We start from the raw sequence: 20,450 nt of genomic DNA on the forward strand, positions 1-20,450 counted from the left end.
CTAATTGATGGTAAATAAATAATGAGAAAGGTCTGTTTCAAAGGCAAAAGGCAAATGAGCTATTGTTATTTAATATGCTCCACATGACATTGACTTTATTTTATAAAAAAGTATAGCGCATTCTTAAAGTTTCTTTCGTCTTCAATATTTGACTAGTCACTCAATCAATACTTGACTGCACATCGAGATAACATTTTTTTGTTTCTATCATTCGAATCCTGTCATTATTGTGGCCACTTATTACAATTTCTGTCAACTTCCTTCTAAGAAAGCTAATTTCCTGTCATTTTTTCATTCAAGGCGTCAATAGGTGACGATAGGTATAAATGTATGATCAATAAGTAATTACTTCAGTAAACTTGAATTCCAAGAAATTTTTAATACAACCAAGGTCATGGTGGCGTGGATAAAAATACCATTTCGTGGGTAAAAATACCATTTCGACTGTGTTTTGAAATGGTGTTGATTGTTTGTGTAGTTCAGCGTTTCACAACACACAAAAATGCTCTTTCTTAAATTCGTTAAATACGTTTGCTGTTATTATTTAAACTAAGAAAGAATGTTCTTGTTTACATGTTTTATTTTAAATTGGCAGCGGATAAATAAAAAGTATTCTACTTCCTTCCTCAAAACGTTTAATAAAAGATGTAGCACCAAAATGTAAATTAAAATTGTTAGTTTATTACAAGGAATGAATTTGTAAATTCTCAAAATATCATTGCGATCAACTGAATGATTTCATGAAACAAAGTTGTACTCAAAGAGAAAGGGTCGAGATTCTTGAGTTAGGAAGAACTGTACTTGAGTGATCAGATTTTGTGTCATGTGGCAGAATTTTCATCTGTAACGTCTCTGTCTCGTTCTTTGTGTTTTAAAACCTTTTTCTTTTTACAAATACGTGTCAACTAAAGGGCCAGGGTCATCGCTTGCTTTCTTTCTTTTTTGAACTGCTTCTAAAATTAACTTACGTGGTCCTAAAGGTAGCCCAACAGACTTAAGATCATCGTCTGTACACAGAGCCAACGAATTCATATCAATACCTTCTTTTCTCATGGTTAAAGTGAATTTTTCTAGATTTAACGAAGCTAAGAAGGTCGTCAGTGATGCAAAATGTAAATCACTTATTTCTACATGGTTTTCTGCATCAATAATAGTTTCTATGTCAGAATTTATTGACCAACTAGACGTACAACTGTCTTGTGAGCTTGGAAAAGTTGAATTATGGCTGTTGTAACTTGACATGCTACCATATTTCTCAACGTTATCTACGTAGGTTTGAATTTTAGCAAAATTATCAGAGGAGAATCTTCCAGACTGTTCTTCTGGAATCTCAAAAACACTACTTGATGCATGTCGAATTGCTTTCGGTTTAAAAATCACATTGGCACTATCTAGGTTGGTTAGACTCTGTGACTTGGAATTATTGACTACATACGTGCTGGAAGATCTTAGTCTAGGAGCGAGAAATGTCTGCCTGACAGAACCTTTAGTTATGTTAGATTTGTCAGCTGGTGCTGAACGAGTGGTGCCTTTACCGAGCTTTAGTCTAGTTATCTGTGAAAATCTACGAAGGCTTTGTGTACTATTCAAGGTGTCAAATCCATCACGAGATGTTCCATAAATATAATTGTTTTGCTCATTTCTCCCCAAGTCCTTCGTCATATGTTTTTTGTTTTTCTTCCTTGAGACACCATTGTCTATTTCAAAACGTCTTACATATTCTTTATCTCTTTTCTTCTGTTCACGTTGAACTTTTTTCATTCTTTTTCTAGCAAGTTTCTCCGCTTCTATTTTCTGTTTACTTACACTTGCTTTATGATGTAACATTTGTTCAGCTGTCACGTGGTCCAAATAATGAACACACTCAAGTTGTCCACGTGATGCTGCCTCTTCCAGGGGGGTGTGATACTGGTTATCTAAGGACCAAATACTGGCACCAAATTTTGTCAGAAACACAAGACAGTGATAATGTCCACAAGCAGCAGCTATGTGTACACTCGTTGATCCATCGTTGCATGTTTTGTTTGGGTCACCTCTGTAAGAACGTTTGACATTTTTTTATAGTACATGAATGCATAAACCTCTCAACAGTAAGTATGTCTTTAATGACTAACAAAAAACTTTAATATATCACAAAATGAGAAAAACAAATTCACAGAGTAAAAAACATAACACCATTTGTTGCATAAAACTTCACGGTGTACTTCCTTAATTAAAATTTAAAAGAATTTACCTTCTATTTCGAAATTACCATTTTATCACGCAACTTAAATGGAAGGAAAAACCTCTTTTTCCAATGTTCTGTTATGTTCATAATTTAAATATGAACTTGAGTCAACACAAGAAATTCTAAGCTTCTCGTTTTTAACATTCATATTGAAAAATTGAGCAGGCAACGAGGCGATAAAAATATTCAAATTACCATAAATAATATAGTACCATTAATTACCCCACAAACCACGGGATATTATCTTGACAACACAAGAACCTCTTAAAGATTTCCGAAAGCGGTTAAAGAACTTATTAGTTATATTGGTTTAAATAAAAACTTAACAATCTTTTAAAAAAAGAATCTTTGTTAAAAACAATTCCACTTTATTATTGTCATATAGTAAAAATTCAAAACTTGATTTTCATAGAATTCATTTCTCGACTTCGTTACTGAGATTCACAAATGATAAATCCAACTAAACTATTATGATAGTAATGCCAGTATTTCTAACAAAGAAATTCTACTAACCCTTTAGCACAAAGAATTTCAAGACAATCCAGTCGACCACAACTTGCAGCCCAATGTACTGGAGTCATCCCGTCTTCATCTCGTTTATTAGCATCGCGTTTATTGATACGTTCAATAACTTCAATCAAACCATCTTTAGCAGCTTTGTGATAAACACTGCTCATTTTACTTTTATATACAAAGCCTTAAACAACAAATACTTCGATCTTATAGCGTTAAAAACCGTTTTGAACGAAATGTTCTTAAATAAATCCCTTCATACCCAGGATTCCTCGCAAATATATCTGTGTGCTTAGGAAAGCAAGCCTTCCCACATTAGATATTCATATTTGTCGAGAAGTGATCCCTTTGTTGGAATTTTTATTACATAGGCAAAGTCGCTACGCAGACAAGAGGTCTAGTAGTTAAGATATTTATTCGCGTGAAATATTTTTGGTGCATTCAATTGTATATATTAATAGTTGAAGGCACTATTCCTATAAAAATGAACTGCACTCACCTTTCCTAATGCACAAGTTCACTAAAGTCAAGGAAGGATTTATAGTGTTGCTCTCTCTTTGAATAAAATTTTCAACCAGTGCCGCAAATATCTCTCTTCTACATGAAAGACATTTTTCAGTAAAAGCGCAGAACTATTAAATTTCGTCCTTAACAATTCGTTGTCAGGCTTGACTAAATTCATCCATTTGCAAGGACTTATAATTGCCACAATTCGTCAAGTCAAATGGTCAATAGCGGACCAGTGTCAGGCAAAATAAATTACAACCGCTAATTTTAAATTTAAAATACGTTTATATAAAAATAATTGGTTATGAATTTCTAAATAATACAAATAAATCAATCATTAAGTTGAAATAATTTATTTTGCATATAGCTGAGTCCTGCCCTTGGGTGAAGTCCTCATTAAATACCAAAAAACTTTGTGTTTGTTATCTCGCAGTAAGATAATAAAAAATGCGATGAGTTAAAATGTTGTTGCTTATAATTTATACCAAGCGCAAAAACTAGGGTCAACAAAATTTCTATTCAAAATGTAGTTAACAGTTCTGTTAGGAAAACGTGTTAGGTAATACTATGAAGTCACTTTTTTCCCAAAAACTCCACATTTTACGTTTCATATCTTTTTCAGGAAAATTCCTTTTCTTCTAAACATTTGAAGACGTTCATCAGCCTAGTGCTTAAACGTGTTATACTTGACTGAATATTGTAAATTATAAAAAAATTGTAAGAAAATTTCTGAGATCAATACTGGGATTTGATAGCGCTAGATAACTTCTTGAAAATCTCCAAATTATTACATGTTTGTAAATGTAGATCGTCCAGGTTGGTATAGTCCTGAGAAGGACTGTTTTTGTTGTTGTTGACTGACGTTTCGACAACCTTAGCGGTAGTCATCTTCACAGTCAAATGATGTCTACCGCTATAGTTGTCGAAACGTCAGTAAACAACAACAAAAACAGTCCTTCTCAGGACTATACCAACCTGGACGATCTACATTTACAAACATGCAACGATACTCCCGGGTTCAAACCATTTACTTTATCTCCAAATTATGTCAGTTAATTCATACAAAATGCGAAGACTCTACAAGTTTAAACGACGCATTATAAAAGCAATTTTTCGCAGCTGTCAACAGAGTACTTCATTATTATTATTTATAATAAATGAGTTGAAAAAAATAGCATAATAAACACAACACTGAAAGGGAAAACCTACACATTAAAGAATTGTTACAGTTAAATTATAAAATGAAATAACCATTCTTTACCACTCAAAGGCTTCAAATAGTTATGCATGAAATGTTTAAATAGAAAATTTGATTATTTTCTGAGAATTTCTATTTTTCCGAGAATTTTGGTTATTAGTGTATTTTTTCCCTGTCTTTATCTGAACCTTAACATCGCCATTTGTAATTAAAAAGTTTCAATAACACTGTTATTATCAAAAGACTGGTTTAACAACAGGTAACAATACTTTTAATGTAAAAACTATAATAGTCAAATCTTCATAAGAGAAAAACAAAAAAAATGCATTAATATTCACCTTTCTTAATTTTCAGCTTTGAAAATTACTCAGTATTCCAGTACAAATCATTGAGAGTTCCCAATGACAATAATAAATTTTCCACTATCGAACATTGTTTTATTTAAGATAATTACACTTCTCCTTATTAGGAAGACGACATCTTACTCGTGCCAGTCCTTTATAGATCTCCGCCTGTAGTTTATCCCATTGAAACCTTTCTCCATCCATTGTTATGATGTCTGACGTCGACGAAGTTGACTCAAGTCGAAAAGCACGTGCTTCGTACATGCTTAGATTGTTGACGTTCACATGTTCTCCAGTAGGAAAATTTGTCATTACCTTAACAAGTTCTGTTCTGCTCATTCCGCCATGAAAACGCATGCAATGTATAATACCATCACCAAAAGTCGCTTTTGGTGCAGAAAATACGTTATTACCAATATGGGAAAGGCTCAGAAATAAGAGCCCAACAAAATCATCCTCAATTAGTTTCCAGGTCTCTGGAATTTCTTCATCAAAATCAGGAAGATTTGTATGAATAAAGGGACTACATGTTGTAGTCGATTCATTGATCATTCGTTGATCACTAAAAACACCATTTTGTACTTTGGATTTCTCTACATCACAATCGTTAAACTTTTCATCTTCTGTAGAGCTTTTTGTTGCTTTGTTTTGATGACCATTCAAGGTTTCATTGTCCTCACTTTGTACAACACCATCTTCCCTTTGGCAATGTAAAGAATTTTTTCTACATTTCATGTCACTGTTTAGATGTGTCATTGTGGAATCATCTCTGGCAGGGAGATACCAAAGTTTTCCCGAGAAGACTTTTTTTGAAAAAATCTTTTGAATTGCGACAATAGAAAATCGGAGATCACCAATAAATCGAAATCTTTCAGACTCAATATCAACATCGGAGACAATACCAAACACAATTGAAAGAAACGAATATCGAACTTCTTGTTTACTTGTTTGAGCTTTTATAATATCCATTGGTAAGTTATCACCAGTGATGACGTTGAACACTGAGCTCACCAAATCAAACGGTTCACTATGAACGATAAAGAATTTCAATGTTTTAATAAAATTGAGCATAATAAAATTAAAACATAACTCTACACACTCTGCATGATGTAAAGCTGCAGCACAAAGACCGTTTCCTGAACCACACGGTATGTGACCCAGAGGTATTTTGATAACTTCTTCCCAATCACGATGTCGCATCAAACCATTTATTACCTACAACATTACAAAAATTTACTTCAGTCTTGAAATGATTTTTGATAATTTATTCAAGTACATTTGCTCTTCATTATCCTTCAATGTCCATTGCAATCCTTACCTCATTGACAATACCATCACCACTACAGCATACAATGCAATCATATTTCTTCAAGTCATTCATATTTTCAATAATTTCTTGAGCATGTCCCTTATGAGCTAAATACAATAAATTATCAATTCAAGTTAGTTTGAGCAAAATAAAACAAATGAAACAAAACATACCAGTAATTTTTGTGTCAAAATCCACATTAGCATCATCAAGCATGGGTTTTATGTTTTTTTCAAAGATATTTTTGGCTGAACCTTGACCGCCAAAAGGATTAATGAAGATTAAGAATTGCTGTTGACGAGGATTATCTACACAAGTACAAAAACGCCACGTTGCAAGCATGGTACTGTACAAAATTTTCTCACGCCAAATCATCGATATATACACAGAGTATTAGAGAAATTGATAAAACTAATAAAAAACCAACACGCACCTTTATATTCAGTGATCATAATGCCATCGGACGGTTTCTCCAAAAGCCACTTGATGCAACGAACAAATTTCTCTGCAGTTTCCAAACTATTTTCTACATTTCCATCATTGGCTGCACTAAATACGTGCTCCACTCGACATCTTTGTAATGATGAAGAAAACATCCTCTTTTTAAAAGGATAAGATATAATATGAATCGTATTCTTTATTGCCATCGTATTGTCCATGGATGATTTACTGACGTGTGACCCAACAACATTATCCAAGTTAATTTCATGAACAACTTTTGTGGATTTCGATTCATACAATATAGATTTATTTGTAATACTGACAACATATTCATCAATAAATGTAGGACCAAGTTTAAAGTCTCCTTTAAAATAACAATCCTTTTCTTCATTCATCGCAACTTCGACTCAATCATTTTATTTTAAAATGGAAATTTTAGAGACGATTTACCATCCACCAAAAGACGCTTAAAGTCCAATGTCAAAATGACACCACCAGCCACGAGAAATTTCTATTGGTCACTTTTTATTGTCAATTTTTTGACTTTGGATGATTCAGTTTTCGTATTCTTTCCTCGGCTGTTGTTTGTTGCTCTCTTTAAATATTTTAAATCCTTAAAGGCTTTGTGTGATAGACAAAAATAAATGACGTACACGGCTGTTTATCATAATAATTGATATAATTTTCACTCATATACCTGCAAAATCTCTCGTCTCACCAGAATCCCCATTTGTCCCTCAACAGAAAATTTAAAGAGAGAGAGAGTTGTTCTATAAACAAGCGAAAATAAAACCATTTCTTTTACTTGTGCTTCTACTTATCATCGCATATAAACTATTTTACTGTGATGTCAATGAAACAAATTAAATATTATTTTCTGCATGATTTCAGACAATACAAACTGAAAGAAAATTAAAAACTGAAAGCCTTTTGTTTTCACGTTTTACTCGATTAAAGTCGTCACGAAATGTGGTTTAAAAACCCTTGCAGTAGTTATATAATACTGTATAAATCCTTAGTCACTCAAATTTAGAATAAAAATGAACAAGACATATACAAAATCAAAAGAAACTGAACAATGTTTTTAGATTCAGATATGTTCAAGTCATTAATTCTTTGACTTTCTTATTTCAATTGCACCAGAAGAACATAAAATAGTCCAAGTTGCATTGTTTAGGTAATTTTAAATAGAAACAGGTGTTTCATACTTATGAAATGAAATATGAAGCCACCTAATTTATCATTTTGGTGTTAATACACAGTAAAAACAATAGATTTTAGAAATAAATTGTGAAATGAAAGAAATCAAAGATTAAATAGTTCGGATGATCTTAACTTATGAAGCAAACTAAGATAAATTTTTTGATGTTGAGATGTTTATTTGATCAATGATTTTGACATAGGAGACATTGATATTTTAACACGTCATCAAAAATGTTTCAAGGTATTTTTCCTGGAATACTACTGGAAAATCCCACTCACGCAGTTGAAAAGACGCGAAAATATTTTGCTTGTATTCTCTCAACAAACTATATTTTTAAAAATGAAACATTTACGGTAAAAATTTTCCGTCAGTCTTTTAAACTTTCGAAAATAATCAATATGCTAAATAATGAAGTAAATAAAAAAAATAGTAAATACTATATTCGAGTTTTTCGAGAGTAGAACTGCTTGCAAATATTTGCAATACATACTCCCGACTTCAAACTTTATTGAATGATTAAAGTGCATAAGTTTTATTCTATGATATTAGCTAACATGTCTTACATTGAGTAAGCAGAGCGCAAGTTACATTTTTGTTTATTTTTTCATTACTCCATAATCAAATTTTTCTACCAAGATCATGAAACGACCAAGTGATAATCCGAGAACTTAAAAGCAAGAGTTTAAAATCAATAAAAAGTGCACGAAATGGTTGTAGTTTTGAGGTCAAAAAAGCATTGAACCATTTCGTTCATAAAGACACATATTTAAAGTTGGATAATTTATCATTTTCTTTCGATTATAGGTTAGAATTTTCGTTGCACGACAACTTTAAATACAACGAAAGTCGCCATCGTTGCTTCCATCTATTGTTTCAATTTGAGAACTTTTCCTATGGCTACTGTCTTTCCTGAAGACAATGTAGAAAAACAAAAACATGCATCAGAAACATAATTAAGAAGAATGACAGAATAGGGATGAGAAACACACCTTCATCGCGAAGAGTAAATCGACCCATTTGTGGAAACTCAGCAAATGTTTCCATACAAACTATACCATCAGTTTGGAACTTAGCAATACATATCTGATCTTGTTTTACAAACCTGCATAGACAAAAAAGATAATAATAGTAAATTGCAAAGGCTCCCACACGCCATTGGATAGAGAAGATAAAGAAGGATAACAGTAGTTCTACAGGCCATTGGATAGAGAAGATAATGAAGGATAACAGTAGTCCTACAGACCATTGGATAGAGAAGATATTGAAGGATAACAGTAGTTCTACAGACCATTGGATAGAGAAGATAATGAAGGATAACAGTAGTTCTACAGACCATTGGATAGAGAAGATAATGAAGGATAACAGTAGTTCTACAGAACATTGGATAGAGAAGATAATGAAGGATAACAGTAGTTCTACAGACCATTGGATAGAGAAGATAATGAATGATAACAGTAGTTCTACAGACCATTGGATAGAGAAGATAATGAAGGATAACAGCAGTCCTACAGACCATTGGATAGACGAGATAATGAGGATAGCAGTAGTTCTACAGAACATTGGATAGAGAAGATAATGAAGGATAACAGCAGTCCTACAGACCATTGGATAGAGGAGATAATGAGGATAACAATAGTACTACAGGCCATTGGATAGAGGAGATGAGGATAACAGTAGTTCTACAGACCATTGGATAGAGGAGATAATGAAGGATAACAGTAGTCCTACAGACCATTGGATAGAGGAGATAATGAGGATAACAATAGTCCTACAGGCCATTGAATAGAGGAGATAATGAGGATAACAGTAGTCCATGATAATTCATTGCAAAATTTTCGTACCTTGGATGTGTCTGACTTTTTTTGCCAGTTTTCTTATCCAATAATGCAATTATTCCCTGGTAATAGAAAGAAAGATAAAAACATTTTGACGTTAGAAGCATGTTAAAATAACGCTTGATTAACGTAAATTCATCAACAACATTAGGAATACGTAAAAAACGAATCGTCAAAAGAATGCTCGACAACTTACGATTAGAGTGACTTCTTCAACAACATTATGAATATGTAAAACACAACTATATCCAGAACAAATTATAGATTTATGCTCGAGAATCACAACCTAAATTAAAAAGAAAAATAGATTTCAACATTCAGTGACGCGCTTTGCTATACACTTTATCATCTATTTTCAAACCATGAAAACAGAAAGCTGTTTACTTAATACAGTTTACTTAAACACAAGTTAAATGAAGATACACAAAACAATTGTTTAAAATAGGCACGCAGCGCGTACGCCTAGCATGACGAAAACCCTGCCGATTAATGACCAAAATTCAAAATACAACATTTTTTCACTGTTAAAGTAACACGAGACAATAATTAAAGTTAATCCTTTTGCAGTTATCCATACCCTTGAACTTCTAATGCATAATACACTGTGTTATGACACAGTAGTTCTGTACTTAATGTACAAAAACAAATTGTCACTCTTTATATTTTGGGACTACTTTTATTGTAGCATCTGAAAGTGAATCTGCTAATGATAATAATGAAATTACTGACAATAAATGTCAATTATCGTAAGCTTTGAGAAAATGCTATCAACTAAACTATGTATTTGACGACCTAACTCACAAACCTGAGCATTAAACATCTTTACTGTATGACATAATGAGGACCTAACTCACAAACCTGAGCATTAAACATCTTTACTGTATGACATAATGAGGACCTAACTCACAAACCTGAGCATTAAACATCTTTACTGTATGACATAATGACAATCTAACTCACAAACCTGAGCATTAAACATCTTTACTGTATGACATAATGACGACCTAACTCACAAACCTGAGCATTAAACATCTTTACTGTATGACATAATGACGACCTAACTCACAAACCTGAGCATTAAACATCTTTACTGTATGACATAATGACGATCTAACTCACAAACCTGAGCATTAAACATCTTTACTGTATGACATAATGATGAAGGTTCACAAAGAACAAAACCAGGAGATATATCCTAAAGAATAGAAAAGTATTTTTTAGAGAAAGTATTCTTTACATGTTTGTAAATGTAGATCGTCTAGGTTGGTATAGTCCTGAGAAGGACTGTTGATGTTTTTGTTGACTGACGTTTCGACAACCTTAGAGGTAGACATGTTCAGAGTCAAAAGACATCAACAAAAACAGTCCTTCTCAGGACTATACCAACCTGGACGATCTTCATCTACAAACATGTAACGATACTACCGGGTTCAAACCATTTACTTTAAAGTATACTTTATCGTCAATTTTATTTTTACGCAATGAAATGACCATGAATTTTCTTCATCCTCACACGAGGATTAAAAAGATTATTTTAAATACTTTACTGTAAGTCTGATACAAAACCACCACTCACTTCTTCTTCAATTCCTTTCAATTTAGCTTTAATATTTTCCCCACAATAGGCCTGCGTAGTTTCGCAATCATCAGAATATAAAGTCATTACTTCGATTGAAACCTAAATATTCAATAAAAGAAAAATCTAGAAATCTTTTGCACAAAATATGCCGCAAACACTGAACTACATAATTTCAAATTATGAACAGAAGAAAGACTTTCACATTTATGTATATTTAAGTGGCAACAACAACGTTATTGCCATTTATCTTAGCACTGATTTGTACAAGTTTAAACAAACTAACACTTAAAGAGAATCAATGGCTACCTTATTTGGCATCATAACTAAAGTCTGTCCTTTGCTTATTGTACCAGATTCTAATTTTCCAAGAATCATTGTTCCCATTTCTTTATATTTCTCAGCGATGGGAAGACGTACAGGTCCAGTATTAGAACGTTGAAGATTGGGAAGATTATCAATATAAGTCAAAAATGGTTTACCACTATTGGAAGAGAGTTCAGAAAAATTTTATTAAAATACTTGTATCTGTGATTTCGTAATGTCAGAGAAACTGTTTTCGGCCATTGTACCTGTACCAACTACAAACATTTTGATCAAGTGGTTGTTTAATATTTGCACCAGTTAAACCAGAACAAGGCATAAAATGTACATCTAAAAAATACAATAATTTTTCAAATATTAGCAATAATTATACAAGTCAAAGAAACTTAAAATAACGTTAATAAACCTGTTTTGGGGTTAAAACCAACTTTCTTAAGAAAAGGAACCAACTTTTCTTTACATTCATCATATCTACGCAAAATCAACATTGGTAAAATTTCAAAACATTCAAAGAGATATCTTCCATTGTACCTTGATTTTTCCCACTCAACTGTCGGATCATCCATTTTGTTTATGAGAATTACCAAATGTTTAACTCCAGCAGTTTTAGCTAACATTGCATGTTCTCTGGTTTGTCCACCTCGTTCAAATCCTGTCTCGAACTCACCTTTCCTTGCAGAAATAACCTAAAACATACAACAAGAACAGTTTAAATGGTCATAACAAGAACAGTTTACGTGGTCATAACAAGAACAGTTTAAATGGTCATAACAAGACCATACTTCAAACATAATTACCAAAACGCCAAGATCAGCCTGAGCAGCTCCACCAATCATATTTGGGACAAAACTTTTGTGTCCGGGGGCATCAAGTAATGTGAATTTCTTATTTTCTGTCTCAAATTGTGCTCGACCAACTTCAACAGTTTTACCCTGATGAAGATTGTTTAAAAAGTCATAATTTGTGACCATTCTTCTACAAATAAACTAATGAAGGAAATACAACATACTTTGTCTCTTTCTTCTTGGTTTGTATCCAAAGCCCATGATAAATACCTAAAATAGACAAACAAATAAAGTTTATGACCAACCAACTTTGGTGTGAAATCATTTGTACACCAACAATGACATTAATACCAAGTTTCCCGATTCTTTTCTTTCGCTTCTCTTTCATATTTCTCCAACGTTCTTTTGTCAACCTGTCCTGTTAAATATCTTTAAACAACAAATTTATTTAATACTTAAGTAGTTATGAATATTACTAAAACACATTTAAGAATCAACTTACAAAACTTGTCCTCCAATGGTAGACTTTCCCGCATCTAAAATTTCCAGTTTTTCTAATTATTTTTCATCCATTCAAAGTTGGAAAACCTTTTTTACTAAAGGAAACATACCGACATGACCAATAAACACTATGTTAATATGTTCCTTCATAATCTCTGGCATAATTTGTGGCTTCTTCGATTTTCCAATTGGTTTTTCATCTTCTTTTGAAGCATTATTAACTTCATCTGTTGAACCAAAAAAACATATTAATAGTTAAAACATGCAGCGTAAGTGAACACAATTCTTCAATAAACTTACTCATACTTGAAGGTTCATTATTCAATTTTTCTCCATTCATTACTTCAGATTCTACATGAACGAAATGAAAAGTTATATGGTTATTTAAATCACAAACATCAACACCACAAGATCATGTTTAATACAAAATAAGAACAAACTTTTCAAGTCAGTGATACTTTCATAATCCTGATTAATGGATTTCACTGAATCTGAAACTGACAGATCATCAATAACAAAAAAACTAAGAAGTAAAAAACACAATCTAATTGCCATAAGAGCATTTTAATCTTCCTAGCTTATTGTGAAATAAAGCCATTATTTATAAATCCTTACCAGCAGCAGTAGTCTTTTGAGAAAAAGAAGGCACAAAGACAGGAGCGTTGATATTAGGGACAAATGGTTTCGCACCAACATTTAAAGATTTGACACCGTTATTAATTTCGATGTTAGAATCATCACACGCGTCCCATGAATCTGGCGTAAAGTCTTCATCCATCATCAGAAAATGAAAAAAATTATTTGCAATTCGTTGGAGTGATTTTGGCTGAGGATAACAACGTGTGTGCTTATGGTGCAAGGTCACGCATCTGTCCCGTAATTGTCCCGCGAGACTTTTCTTCTCGTCCTAGGCCTTTTGATGGTTTTGATCGGCGTACGGTATGGGATACGTGGGGTGTGTGAAGGATATAGTTTTTGCTCGTTTTGTTTACAAATGCGGAATGCGGAAAAAGCTGTGATCGTTTTTGTTTTCTAAACGAAAGTGTAAACGTACTTTGGAAATAAGTGTGAGAGTTTTTGGAATTGCTGCAAATATGGAGGACAAACATATTGAAGATTTATCGTTAAATTTGAAGAACAACACTGGAACTAACGAAAGTGAAAGTGAAGCAGTTATGTCGAGTGGAGGTCAACATGATAATCAAGTGTATGCGACGACAAGTGGACTTTCAAATCCTGCATACGGTATACATTACAGCTTGTTGAAATCGACGTGATGTCTTTTTAAAGTATTTTTGTCTTCAAATTCTTTCGAATTTCGGTGATTGGAGTGTTGCAAATTAGAGTCAAAATGTAACAATTTATATTTCTAATTGAATTTTAAAGTTTTTGACCATCTTAACATGAAAATATGATTGTTTATGGTTATGACGAGCAGAGTCAAATATCTATTAAACATATATTTCTTGAAAACTATACGGTTGCTACGTGGCTATCATGGGAATGAAAGGATTCTTTGTTAACTTAAATATTTTACTTGTTTTACTTTCGTCAGAGAAGTTCTTGCCTGTTCACTGCGTGGAAATGTTTAACATATTGCCTAAAGAACTCTTTCATGATAAATAAACGACTTCGTCTTTCATAAATGCAAATAAGCGCTCCCAACAAAGCTTTGTTTACATTCCTGTGTCGATAGGTATAATTAATTAAATAAAATAATTCCAAAATGAAAATTCACGAATTTTTTGAAGGAATTATATTCGTTTACTTCGTTAGTTTCATGCTGAATTTCTCATTTTAAAATTAAACTTAGATTTTATTTTTTAAACTATTTCTTGTAGTCAGTAGTATGGATGACCTCACCTCAAGCGTCATCAATAGCTATAATCAAACAGTATCAAGTTCTGATGATGTAATCGTAACTGACATAAATGATGAGAATGATGTCACTGGAGAGGATAATGGTGTGATGATGGATGATGGGAATGATATCAGAGAAGAGGCTAATGGTGTGACAATGGCAGACTTGACTGATGGGAATGATGTCATTGAAGAGGATAATGGTGTGATGATTACCAGTGTGAATGTTGGGAATGATGTCATTGAAGAGGCTAATGGTGTGATGATTACCAGTGTGAATGTTGGGAATGATGTCATTGAAGAGGCTAATGGTGTGATGATGGCCGGTGTGAATGATGGGAATGATGTCATTGAAGAGGCTAATGGTGTGATGATTACCAGTGTGAATGTTGGGAATGATGTCATTGAAGAGGCTAATGGTGATGATGGGTGTGAATGGGAATGATGAAGAGGAATGGTGTGAATGATGGGAATGATGTCATTGAAGAGGCTAATGGTGTGATGATGGCCGGTGTGAATGATGTCATTGAAGAGGATAATGGTGTGATGATGACCACTGTGAATGATGCGAATGATGTCATTGAAGAGGATAATGGTGTGATGATGGCCGGTGTGAATGATGGGAATCCTGTCATTGGAGATGATGTCATGATGACAGATATGATTTATGAGAATGCTGATGTTGAAAGGGATATGATGGATGGCCATGGATATTCTAGGATAGATGATGATGTGCATTCCATTGCATCAACAGGTATCACTGCCATACTTTATATCACATACGTAGTTGTCTTATCAATTACAGTAATAATTTCAATCAACAGACACATACCGTAGTACTACCAGTAATAAAGATGAAGATACACAAAATCTTGAAAGGATCCTGCCTAGTCATACAGTTCGTGCTATCCGCAACTTGCCTTCAAATGAAGAACGAAGAAGATTCTATCAAGGAAGGACACCGGATGGATCATTGCGACGTCGTGGTCATGCCCAATCTGTGGTGAATACGAGTGAATTTATTTTAGCAGGGGAAGAACGTGGTGTGCAGCAAACAGAAAATATCAAACTTCTGGCTACTTCACTTAAGAGAAAGAAAGCTGTCTTGTATGTATAGTGAAAATTGAAGACAAAAATTCCAAATTGGCATGTGATCACAACAAAAATTTGATATCTTTACATTTTAGAAACGAAGTCAATCAAAAACAAAAAGAAGAGAAACACATTAGTGCCTTTCGCTACTTCAGACTTAGAGTTGCAGCTGTACGTATGTCATACTTTTATGTTTCATAATTTACTGTAATTTAGCAAGCCATTAACTTATTAATGTGATATATTTTATAGAGTTGGCAAAGGTTTCGAAAGAATGTGGCCACAGCCATTAAAGATCATGAACTTTGGATTGAACCACTGAAGAAAATTCAAGGTAACCAAAAATGTCAATTATGCTAAGAAAAGTGTTATTGGGTTAAAGACTTTAATAAATATATTGTCTTCAGGAAAATTTGGTACAGGTGTATTGTCTTACTTTGTGTTCCTTCGTTGGTTGTTCTTCCTGAATATTCTGATATTCCTTCTTGTATTACTGTTTATCTTTGTTCCACAAATTATTCATGAACGCAGTACAGACACTGCCAATTCTACTGACTTCAATGGCAAAAATCTCTTGGATGGAGCGGTTGGTATATATTGTATGAAAACAAATCACAACAAAATACCATATGTTTATGAATTAACTTTTTTCCAGGGTTGGTTTAACACCACTGAACTATATTATGGACAGTACACTAACAAAACCATTGAGGTGGCTGATGGTTATTATTATCAGATGCCTTTGGCCTATCTTCTCACTTGTGCTAGTTATTTTTTGCTTTGTTTGATTATAATGGCAAGCAGGTAAGAATAGTAACACTGGTTCACAATTATGGATGGTTTACAGGGGAGTGTCACCCCCGAAACATCAAATTTCACCCACGTAAATACATTGTTCATCGCTCTAAGTAACATTCTAACCTTCCCAATTTTAGCAAAACAAATCAATAATACAGTTCAATCACATATAGATGCACTGCATAAGTTACAAATACCACTACAAGAATGAATATGTATTTCAGCATGGCAAGCTATTATGAAAAATACTATCTACGTGGAGCCAACGAAACCGATGATTTGCCTCTAAAAATCTTAAATGCTTGGGATTATAACATTAATGATAAAGAGGGATGTTCAATAAAACAACAAAGCATAGCAAAAGATATTGAGGTAAGTCTGCGCACAGACTTTTTCAACTAATTTGGAATGAAAAAAGATAACTCCCCAGAACGTCAGTATTCTGCAATGCGTTCAAACGCAATTTTTCACATCATTTAACCGCTTCATGTGCGCCATTAAAAAAATTTCCCCCTTCATAATGTAAACCATAAACGGTAATAGAGATATTGGGAGAGGACGGTAGCCATTAGTCAGGGAGAAGTGAAGACGGTAGCCAGTAGTCAGGGAGAAGTGAGGATGGTAGCCATTAGTCAGGGAGAAGTGAGGATGGTAGCCATTAGTCAGGGAGAAGTGAGGATGGTAGCCATTAGTCAGGGAGAAGTGAGAACGGTAGCCATTAGTCAGGGAGAAGTGAGGACGGTAGCCATTAGTCAGGGAGAAGTGAGGATGGTAGCCATTAGTCAGGGAGAAGTTAGGACGGTAGCCATTAGTCAGGAGAAGTGAGGACGGTAGCCATTAGTCAGTGAGAAGTGAGGATGGTAGCCATTAGTCAGGGAGAAGTTAGGACGGTAGCCATTAGCCAGGGAGAAGTGAGGACGGTAGCCATTAGTCAGGGAGAAGTGAGGACGGTAGCCATTAGTCCGGGAGAAGTGAGGATGGTAGCCATTAGTCAGGGGTGCGGACATAAATCATTGGGGTACAAATCCGCGATCTGTCGCCGACTCCGAACATAATTTTTAACTCAACAGTTTTTACGGCTTTTTCAGGAAACTTTGGCTGCGACGAAAACGGAAGGAAGAGATCTAAACCGTTCACAATCGTGTAATTTAATAATACTACGATTATTCACAAACTTTCTATCTTTGTCTCTTATTGGAGCTGCAACATATGTCATTGTAGAAGTAGTTTCTGGTATTTCAATAGAGGTAAGACAGAACTAGAATCTAGATTGTTGTTTTAGTAGTTTATCGGTAATTTGTAATCATGTTTTGAGTTATTTTTATGGTCTTATCAAACAGGACGATGCAAATCTACTTAAAGAGCTTCTTTTACCATTGTCAGTTTCGTTTTTAAATCTTTTACTTCCTGCGATGTTTCGTATAATTGCAAGCTTTGAGAACTATCAAAACGGCGAAACAGCAATTAACGTTTCTCTTGCAAGGTGAGCAATATTGAACATCTTAGGCACACGTTCAGGATAAACTGTGAGAATCATGTATGAACGTTTGTCGTATAGGACTGTCCTTTTAAAGGTTTGTACTCTCGCTGGGATATTTGTTTCGCTCTATCGAGATATAGGATGTGCGAGCGAAAAAGAAAAAAAGAAATGTGTGATTGTAAGTTGAACGATATGAGATGCTGTAATTAAAGTAAATGGTTTGAACTCGGGAGTATCGTTACATGTTTGTGGATGTAGATTGTCCAGGTTGGTATAGTCCTGAGAAGGACTGTTTTGTTGTTGACTGACGTTTCGACAACCTAAGCGGTAGTCATCTTCAGAGTCAAAACAGTAGTCATCTTTTGACTCTGAAGATGACTACCGCTAAGGTTGTCGAAACGTCGGTCAACAACAACAAAAACAGTCCTTCTCAGGACTATACCAACCTGGACGATCTACATTCACGAAGATGAAAAGATGCTGTAATTCTCCATATTATATAATATTCATTCTGTAATGTTTTGTTTCAGTTCTACTGTTGGGAAAACTACGTAGGACAGACATTTTACAGACTTGTGTGGGTCGATTTTGCATTCATATTATTGGCAACATTTTTGGGTGAATTTGTTCGACGGTAGGTTCAACAGCGAGCGTCGCAGATTAAATCATTAGATAACTATCATTAAAAAATTACGTATATATTATGATTGTAGACTTTTAGCCAACAATATTCAATGGTGGCGAAAAAATATTGGTTTTCCCGGTTTTGATATTTCGCGAAATGTCTTGGATCTTATATATGCACAATCCCTTTGTTGGTAAGAAATCTTTTATAACGACTTAAGATAGTCACAGAGAGAGAAAAACTGGGTACTAGTTGAATGTCAAATGTTATATATTTAAATGTATGAACAGTGCTTATTATAATGCAAATCCTTAGTTTGTTACAATGATCACACACACAGAGAGAGAGAGGGAGTGGGTACTAGTTTAATTCATTTTAATCCGTTATTTTTCTAGGTTTGGAACATTTTTTAGTCCTTTATTGTCGTTCATTTGTCTATTCAAACTGTGGATTTTGTTTTATGTGAAAAAGGTAAAACGTGTTTACTTGAGTAAAGCCATATAAACATCGTTCATTAGTGTTAAATTTCTCTATCCTTCTCATGTTATTTAGACAAGCGTCTTAAGGAATTGTCGACCAAGTGTTCGGCCTTTTCTCGCATCGAAAATGAACATAATATTTTTGGGATTACTTGCAGTATCATATGCCTTAATTTTAATTTCATTTGGTTACGCCATTACCTCAGAAAGGTATTGTTATGAAAATACAATGAACTCTACGTGGGAACTAGTATTTAACTATGTTATTTCACACCATAGTCGATTCGGTCCGTCAAATTGCGGACCGTTCCGAAACAGGGAAACTATCTATCAGGTTGTTTTGGATAACATTGATGATTTCCCTAAAGTCCTAAAAGAAATCATTCGTATCGTTTCATCGCCATTCGTTGTATTTTTCATATTCATCGTTCTCAGGTACGTGAGATTACAACTGTGACGTCATGTGTGACGTCATCGTTATTCATGACCATTTCCTTGCAGGTCTTATTTAGAACAAATGCGTGATCCGATATCAGGATTAGACATAATGCAGTCAAACGTTCACTGATATAAAATTTTTATTAAACAAGCTTTCGGATGTCTGTCTACAGCCTTCGACGTGTTCATAACCCTTCATAACCCGTCGAAGGCTGCAGACAGACAGCCGAAAGCTTCTTTCATAAAAATTTTATATCAGTGAACATTTGACTGCATTAGGTCTTCTTTATTTGTGACGTCAGATTTTCAACCAAATTATGACGTCATTCTTGTTTATCATTATTGAATATCCTTTAGTTTGCTCACTTACTACTATAAACTGTTGAAGTCGTCGAACGAACAGAAAATAAAATTGTTCTTGGAACAAATTGCTTTGGTAAGTCACAACGGCATACTCCTTAACTGTACTCCATTCAATTTTAATGTCTAGCTAGAGAAATGAAATGTTCTTCTTTCGTTAAGGTGGGAAGAGACAAAAACTATTTGATGGCGAAAATAAACAAAAACGTAGCAACGCGGGCTCAACAACAAGTTTTATGAATTTGTCCCTGTATAAATAAGTATTATTCATTGTAACTATGTAAGTCATTCCTGTAAACTTCATTAAATATTGTAAGTTATAATCACCTTATGTTAATTTTAGAAAAACTATACTATATAACTGACTCACTTGCACTTTTTAGGAATAGATTATTTATGTATTTCAACTTGTAGATAGAATTTTAGATTTAAATCGTAGTGTGTTTATTTTAAAAATTATAATATCCAATAATTAATGTAACTAATAAAAAACATTTCGCTTTTAATGATATTATTTACGTGTTTGGACAGCCAAAAGCATTGTGAAAACTTTA

General features: G+C 33.8%; 4 protein-coding genes across 9 annotated transcripts; 1 reads left to right on the forward strand and 3 right to left on the reverse strand.

Annotated features, from left to right (window-relative positions):
- Positions 1-445: 445 nt before the first annotated feature.
- On the reverse strand, positions 446-3,402 carry LOC124448392 (Usher syndrome type-1G protein homolog). Its single transcript, XM_046999401.1, has 2 exons — positions 2,741-3,402; positions 446-2,035 (listed from the first exon to the last, which is right to left on the reverse strand). Exons 1-2 carry the CDS (start codon positions 2,902-2,904, stop codon positions 889-891), a joined length of 1,311 nt encoding a protein of 436 aa, XP_046855357.1. The 5' UTR covers positions 2,905-3,402; the 3' UTR covers positions 446-888.
- A 1,251-nt stretch (positions 3,403-4,653) lies between these two features.
- LOC124449397 (sphingosine kinase 2-like) lies at positions 4,654-7,312 on the reverse strand. Its single transcript, XM_047000313.1, has 6 exons — positions 7,237-7,312; positions 6,532-7,134; positions 6,272-6,406; positions 6,108-6,205; positions 5,889-6,004; positions 4,654-5,816 (listed from the first exon to the last, which is right to left on the reverse strand). The coding sequence occupies exons 2-6, from the start codon at positions 6,932-6,934 to the stop codon at positions 4,883-4,885; spliced, it is 1,686 nt and encodes a 561-aa protein (XP_046856269.1). The 5' UTR covers positions 6,935-7,134; positions 7,237-7,312; the 3' UTR covers positions 4,654-4,882.
- An 872-nt stretch (positions 7,313-8,184) lies between these two features.
- On the reverse strand, positions 8,185-13,641 carry LOC124448751 (eukaryotic peptide chain release factor GTP-binding subunit ERF3A-like). Of its 6 annotated transcripts, none has more exons than XM_046999712.1 (18): positions 13,380-13,641; positions 13,205-13,273; positions 13,071-13,115; positions 12,875-12,991; positions 12,766-12,799; positions 12,615-12,692; positions 12,488-12,533; positions 12,276-12,410; positions 12,010-12,164; positions 11,885-11,949; positions 11,727-11,808; positions 11,464-11,638; positions 11,155-11,256; positions 10,702-10,773; positions 9,775-9,864; positions 9,585-9,640; positions 8,733-8,845; positions 8,185-8,652 (listed from the first exon to the last, which is right to left on the reverse strand). In XM_046999712.1, exons 1-18 carry the CDS (start codon positions 13,543-13,545, stop codon positions 8,609-8,611), a joined length of 1,644 nt encoding a protein of 547 aa, XP_046855668.1. In that variant the 5' UTR covers positions 13,546-13,641; the 3' UTR covers positions 8,185-8,608. The 6 variants fall into 6 exon arrangements, with proteins under 6 accessions (XP_046855668.1, XP_046855667.1, XP_046855670.1 ...); XM_046999711.1 differs by having other exon boundaries at positions 13,065-13,115; XM_046999714.1 differs by having other exon boundaries at positions 13,065-13,115; positions 13,205-13,255; positions 13,380-13,640.
- A 104-nt stretch (positions 13,642-13,745) lies between these two features.
- LOC124447736 (transmembrane channel-like protein 7) lies at positions 13,746-20,433 on the forward strand. The gene is made up of 19 exons (XM_046998733.1): positions 13,746-14,009; positions 14,606-14,881; positions 15,121-15,378; positions 15,449-15,731; positions 15,812-15,887; positions 15,969-16,050; positions 16,124-16,302; positions 16,372-16,520; positions 16,739-16,886; positions 17,603-17,761; positions 17,855-17,997; positions 18,073-18,172; positions 18,525-18,628; positions 18,708-18,812; positions 19,015-19,090; positions 19,172-19,308; positions 19,378-19,533; positions 19,894-19,972; positions 20,059-20,433. The coding sequence occupies exons 1-19, from the start codon at positions 13,859-13,861 to the stop codon at positions 20,134-20,136; spliced, it is 2,739 nt and encodes a 912-aa protein (XP_046854689.1). The 5' UTR covers positions 13,746-13,858; the 3' UTR covers positions 20,137-20,433.
- The last annotated feature ends 17 nt before the right edge of the window (positions 20,434-20,450 follow it).

This window comes from Xenia sp. Carnegie-2017, unplaced genomic scaffold (genome assembly GCF_021976095.1).
Source record: "Xenia sp. Carnegie-2017 unplaced genomic scaffold, XeniaSp_v1 HiC_scaffold_23, whole genome shotgun sequence".
NCBI classification, from domain to species: domain Eukaryota; kingdom Metazoa; phylum Cnidaria; class Anthozoa; order Malacalcyonacea; family Xeniidae; genus Xenia; species Xenia sp. Carnegie-2017.

Excerpts from the sequence above, each read along its gene's own strand:
- LOC124448392 (XM_046999401.1), bottom strand. The coding sequence starts at position 2,904 with ATGAGCAGTGTTTATCACAAAGCTGCTAAAGATGGTTTGATTGAAGTT. Across the intron at positions 2,036-2,740 it reads GAAATTCTTTGTGCTAAAGG|AGGTGACCCAAACAAAACAT; the intron begins GTTAGTAGAATT and ends ACGTTCTTACAG.
- LOC124449397 (XM_047000313.1), bottom strand. The coding sequence starts at position 6,934 with ATGAATGAAGAAAAGGATTGTTATTTTAAAGGAGACTTTAAACTTGGT. Across the intron at positions 6,407-6,531 it reads TATGATCACTGAATATAAAG|ATAATCCTCGTCAACAGCAA; the intron begins GTGCGTGTTGGT and ends GTACTTGTGTAG. Across the intron at positions 6,005-6,107 it reads GTGATGGTATTGTCAATGAG|GTAATAAATGGTTTGATGCG; the intron begins GTAAGGATTGCA and ends GTAATGTTGTAG.
- LOC124448751 (XM_046999711.1), bottom strand. The coding sequence starts at position 13,545 with ATGATGGATGAAGACTTTACGCCAGATTCATGGGACGCGTGTGATGAT. Across the intron at positions 9,865-10,701 it reads TAAAGATGTTTAATGCTCAG|GTTGTGATTCTCGAGCATAA; the intron begins GTTTGTGAGTTA and ends TTTTTAATTTAG. Across the intron at positions 8,846-9,584 it reads AAAAGTCAGACACATCCAAG|GTTTGTAAAACAAGATCAGA; the intron begins GTACGAAAATTT and ends TTGTCTATGCAG.
- LOC124447736 (XM_046998733.1), top strand. The coding sequence starts at position 13,859 with ATGGAGGACAAACATATTGAAGATTTATCGTTAAATTTGAAGAACAAC. Across the intron at positions 18,629-18,707 it reads TTGGGTGAATTTGTTCGACG|ACTTTTAGCCAACAATATTC; the intron begins GTAGGTTCAACA and ends TTATGATTGTAG. Across the intron at positions 19,973-20,058 it reads TCTTGGAACAAATTGCTTTG|GTGGGAAGAGACAAAAACTA; the intron begins GTAAGTCACAAC and ends TCTTTCGTTAAG.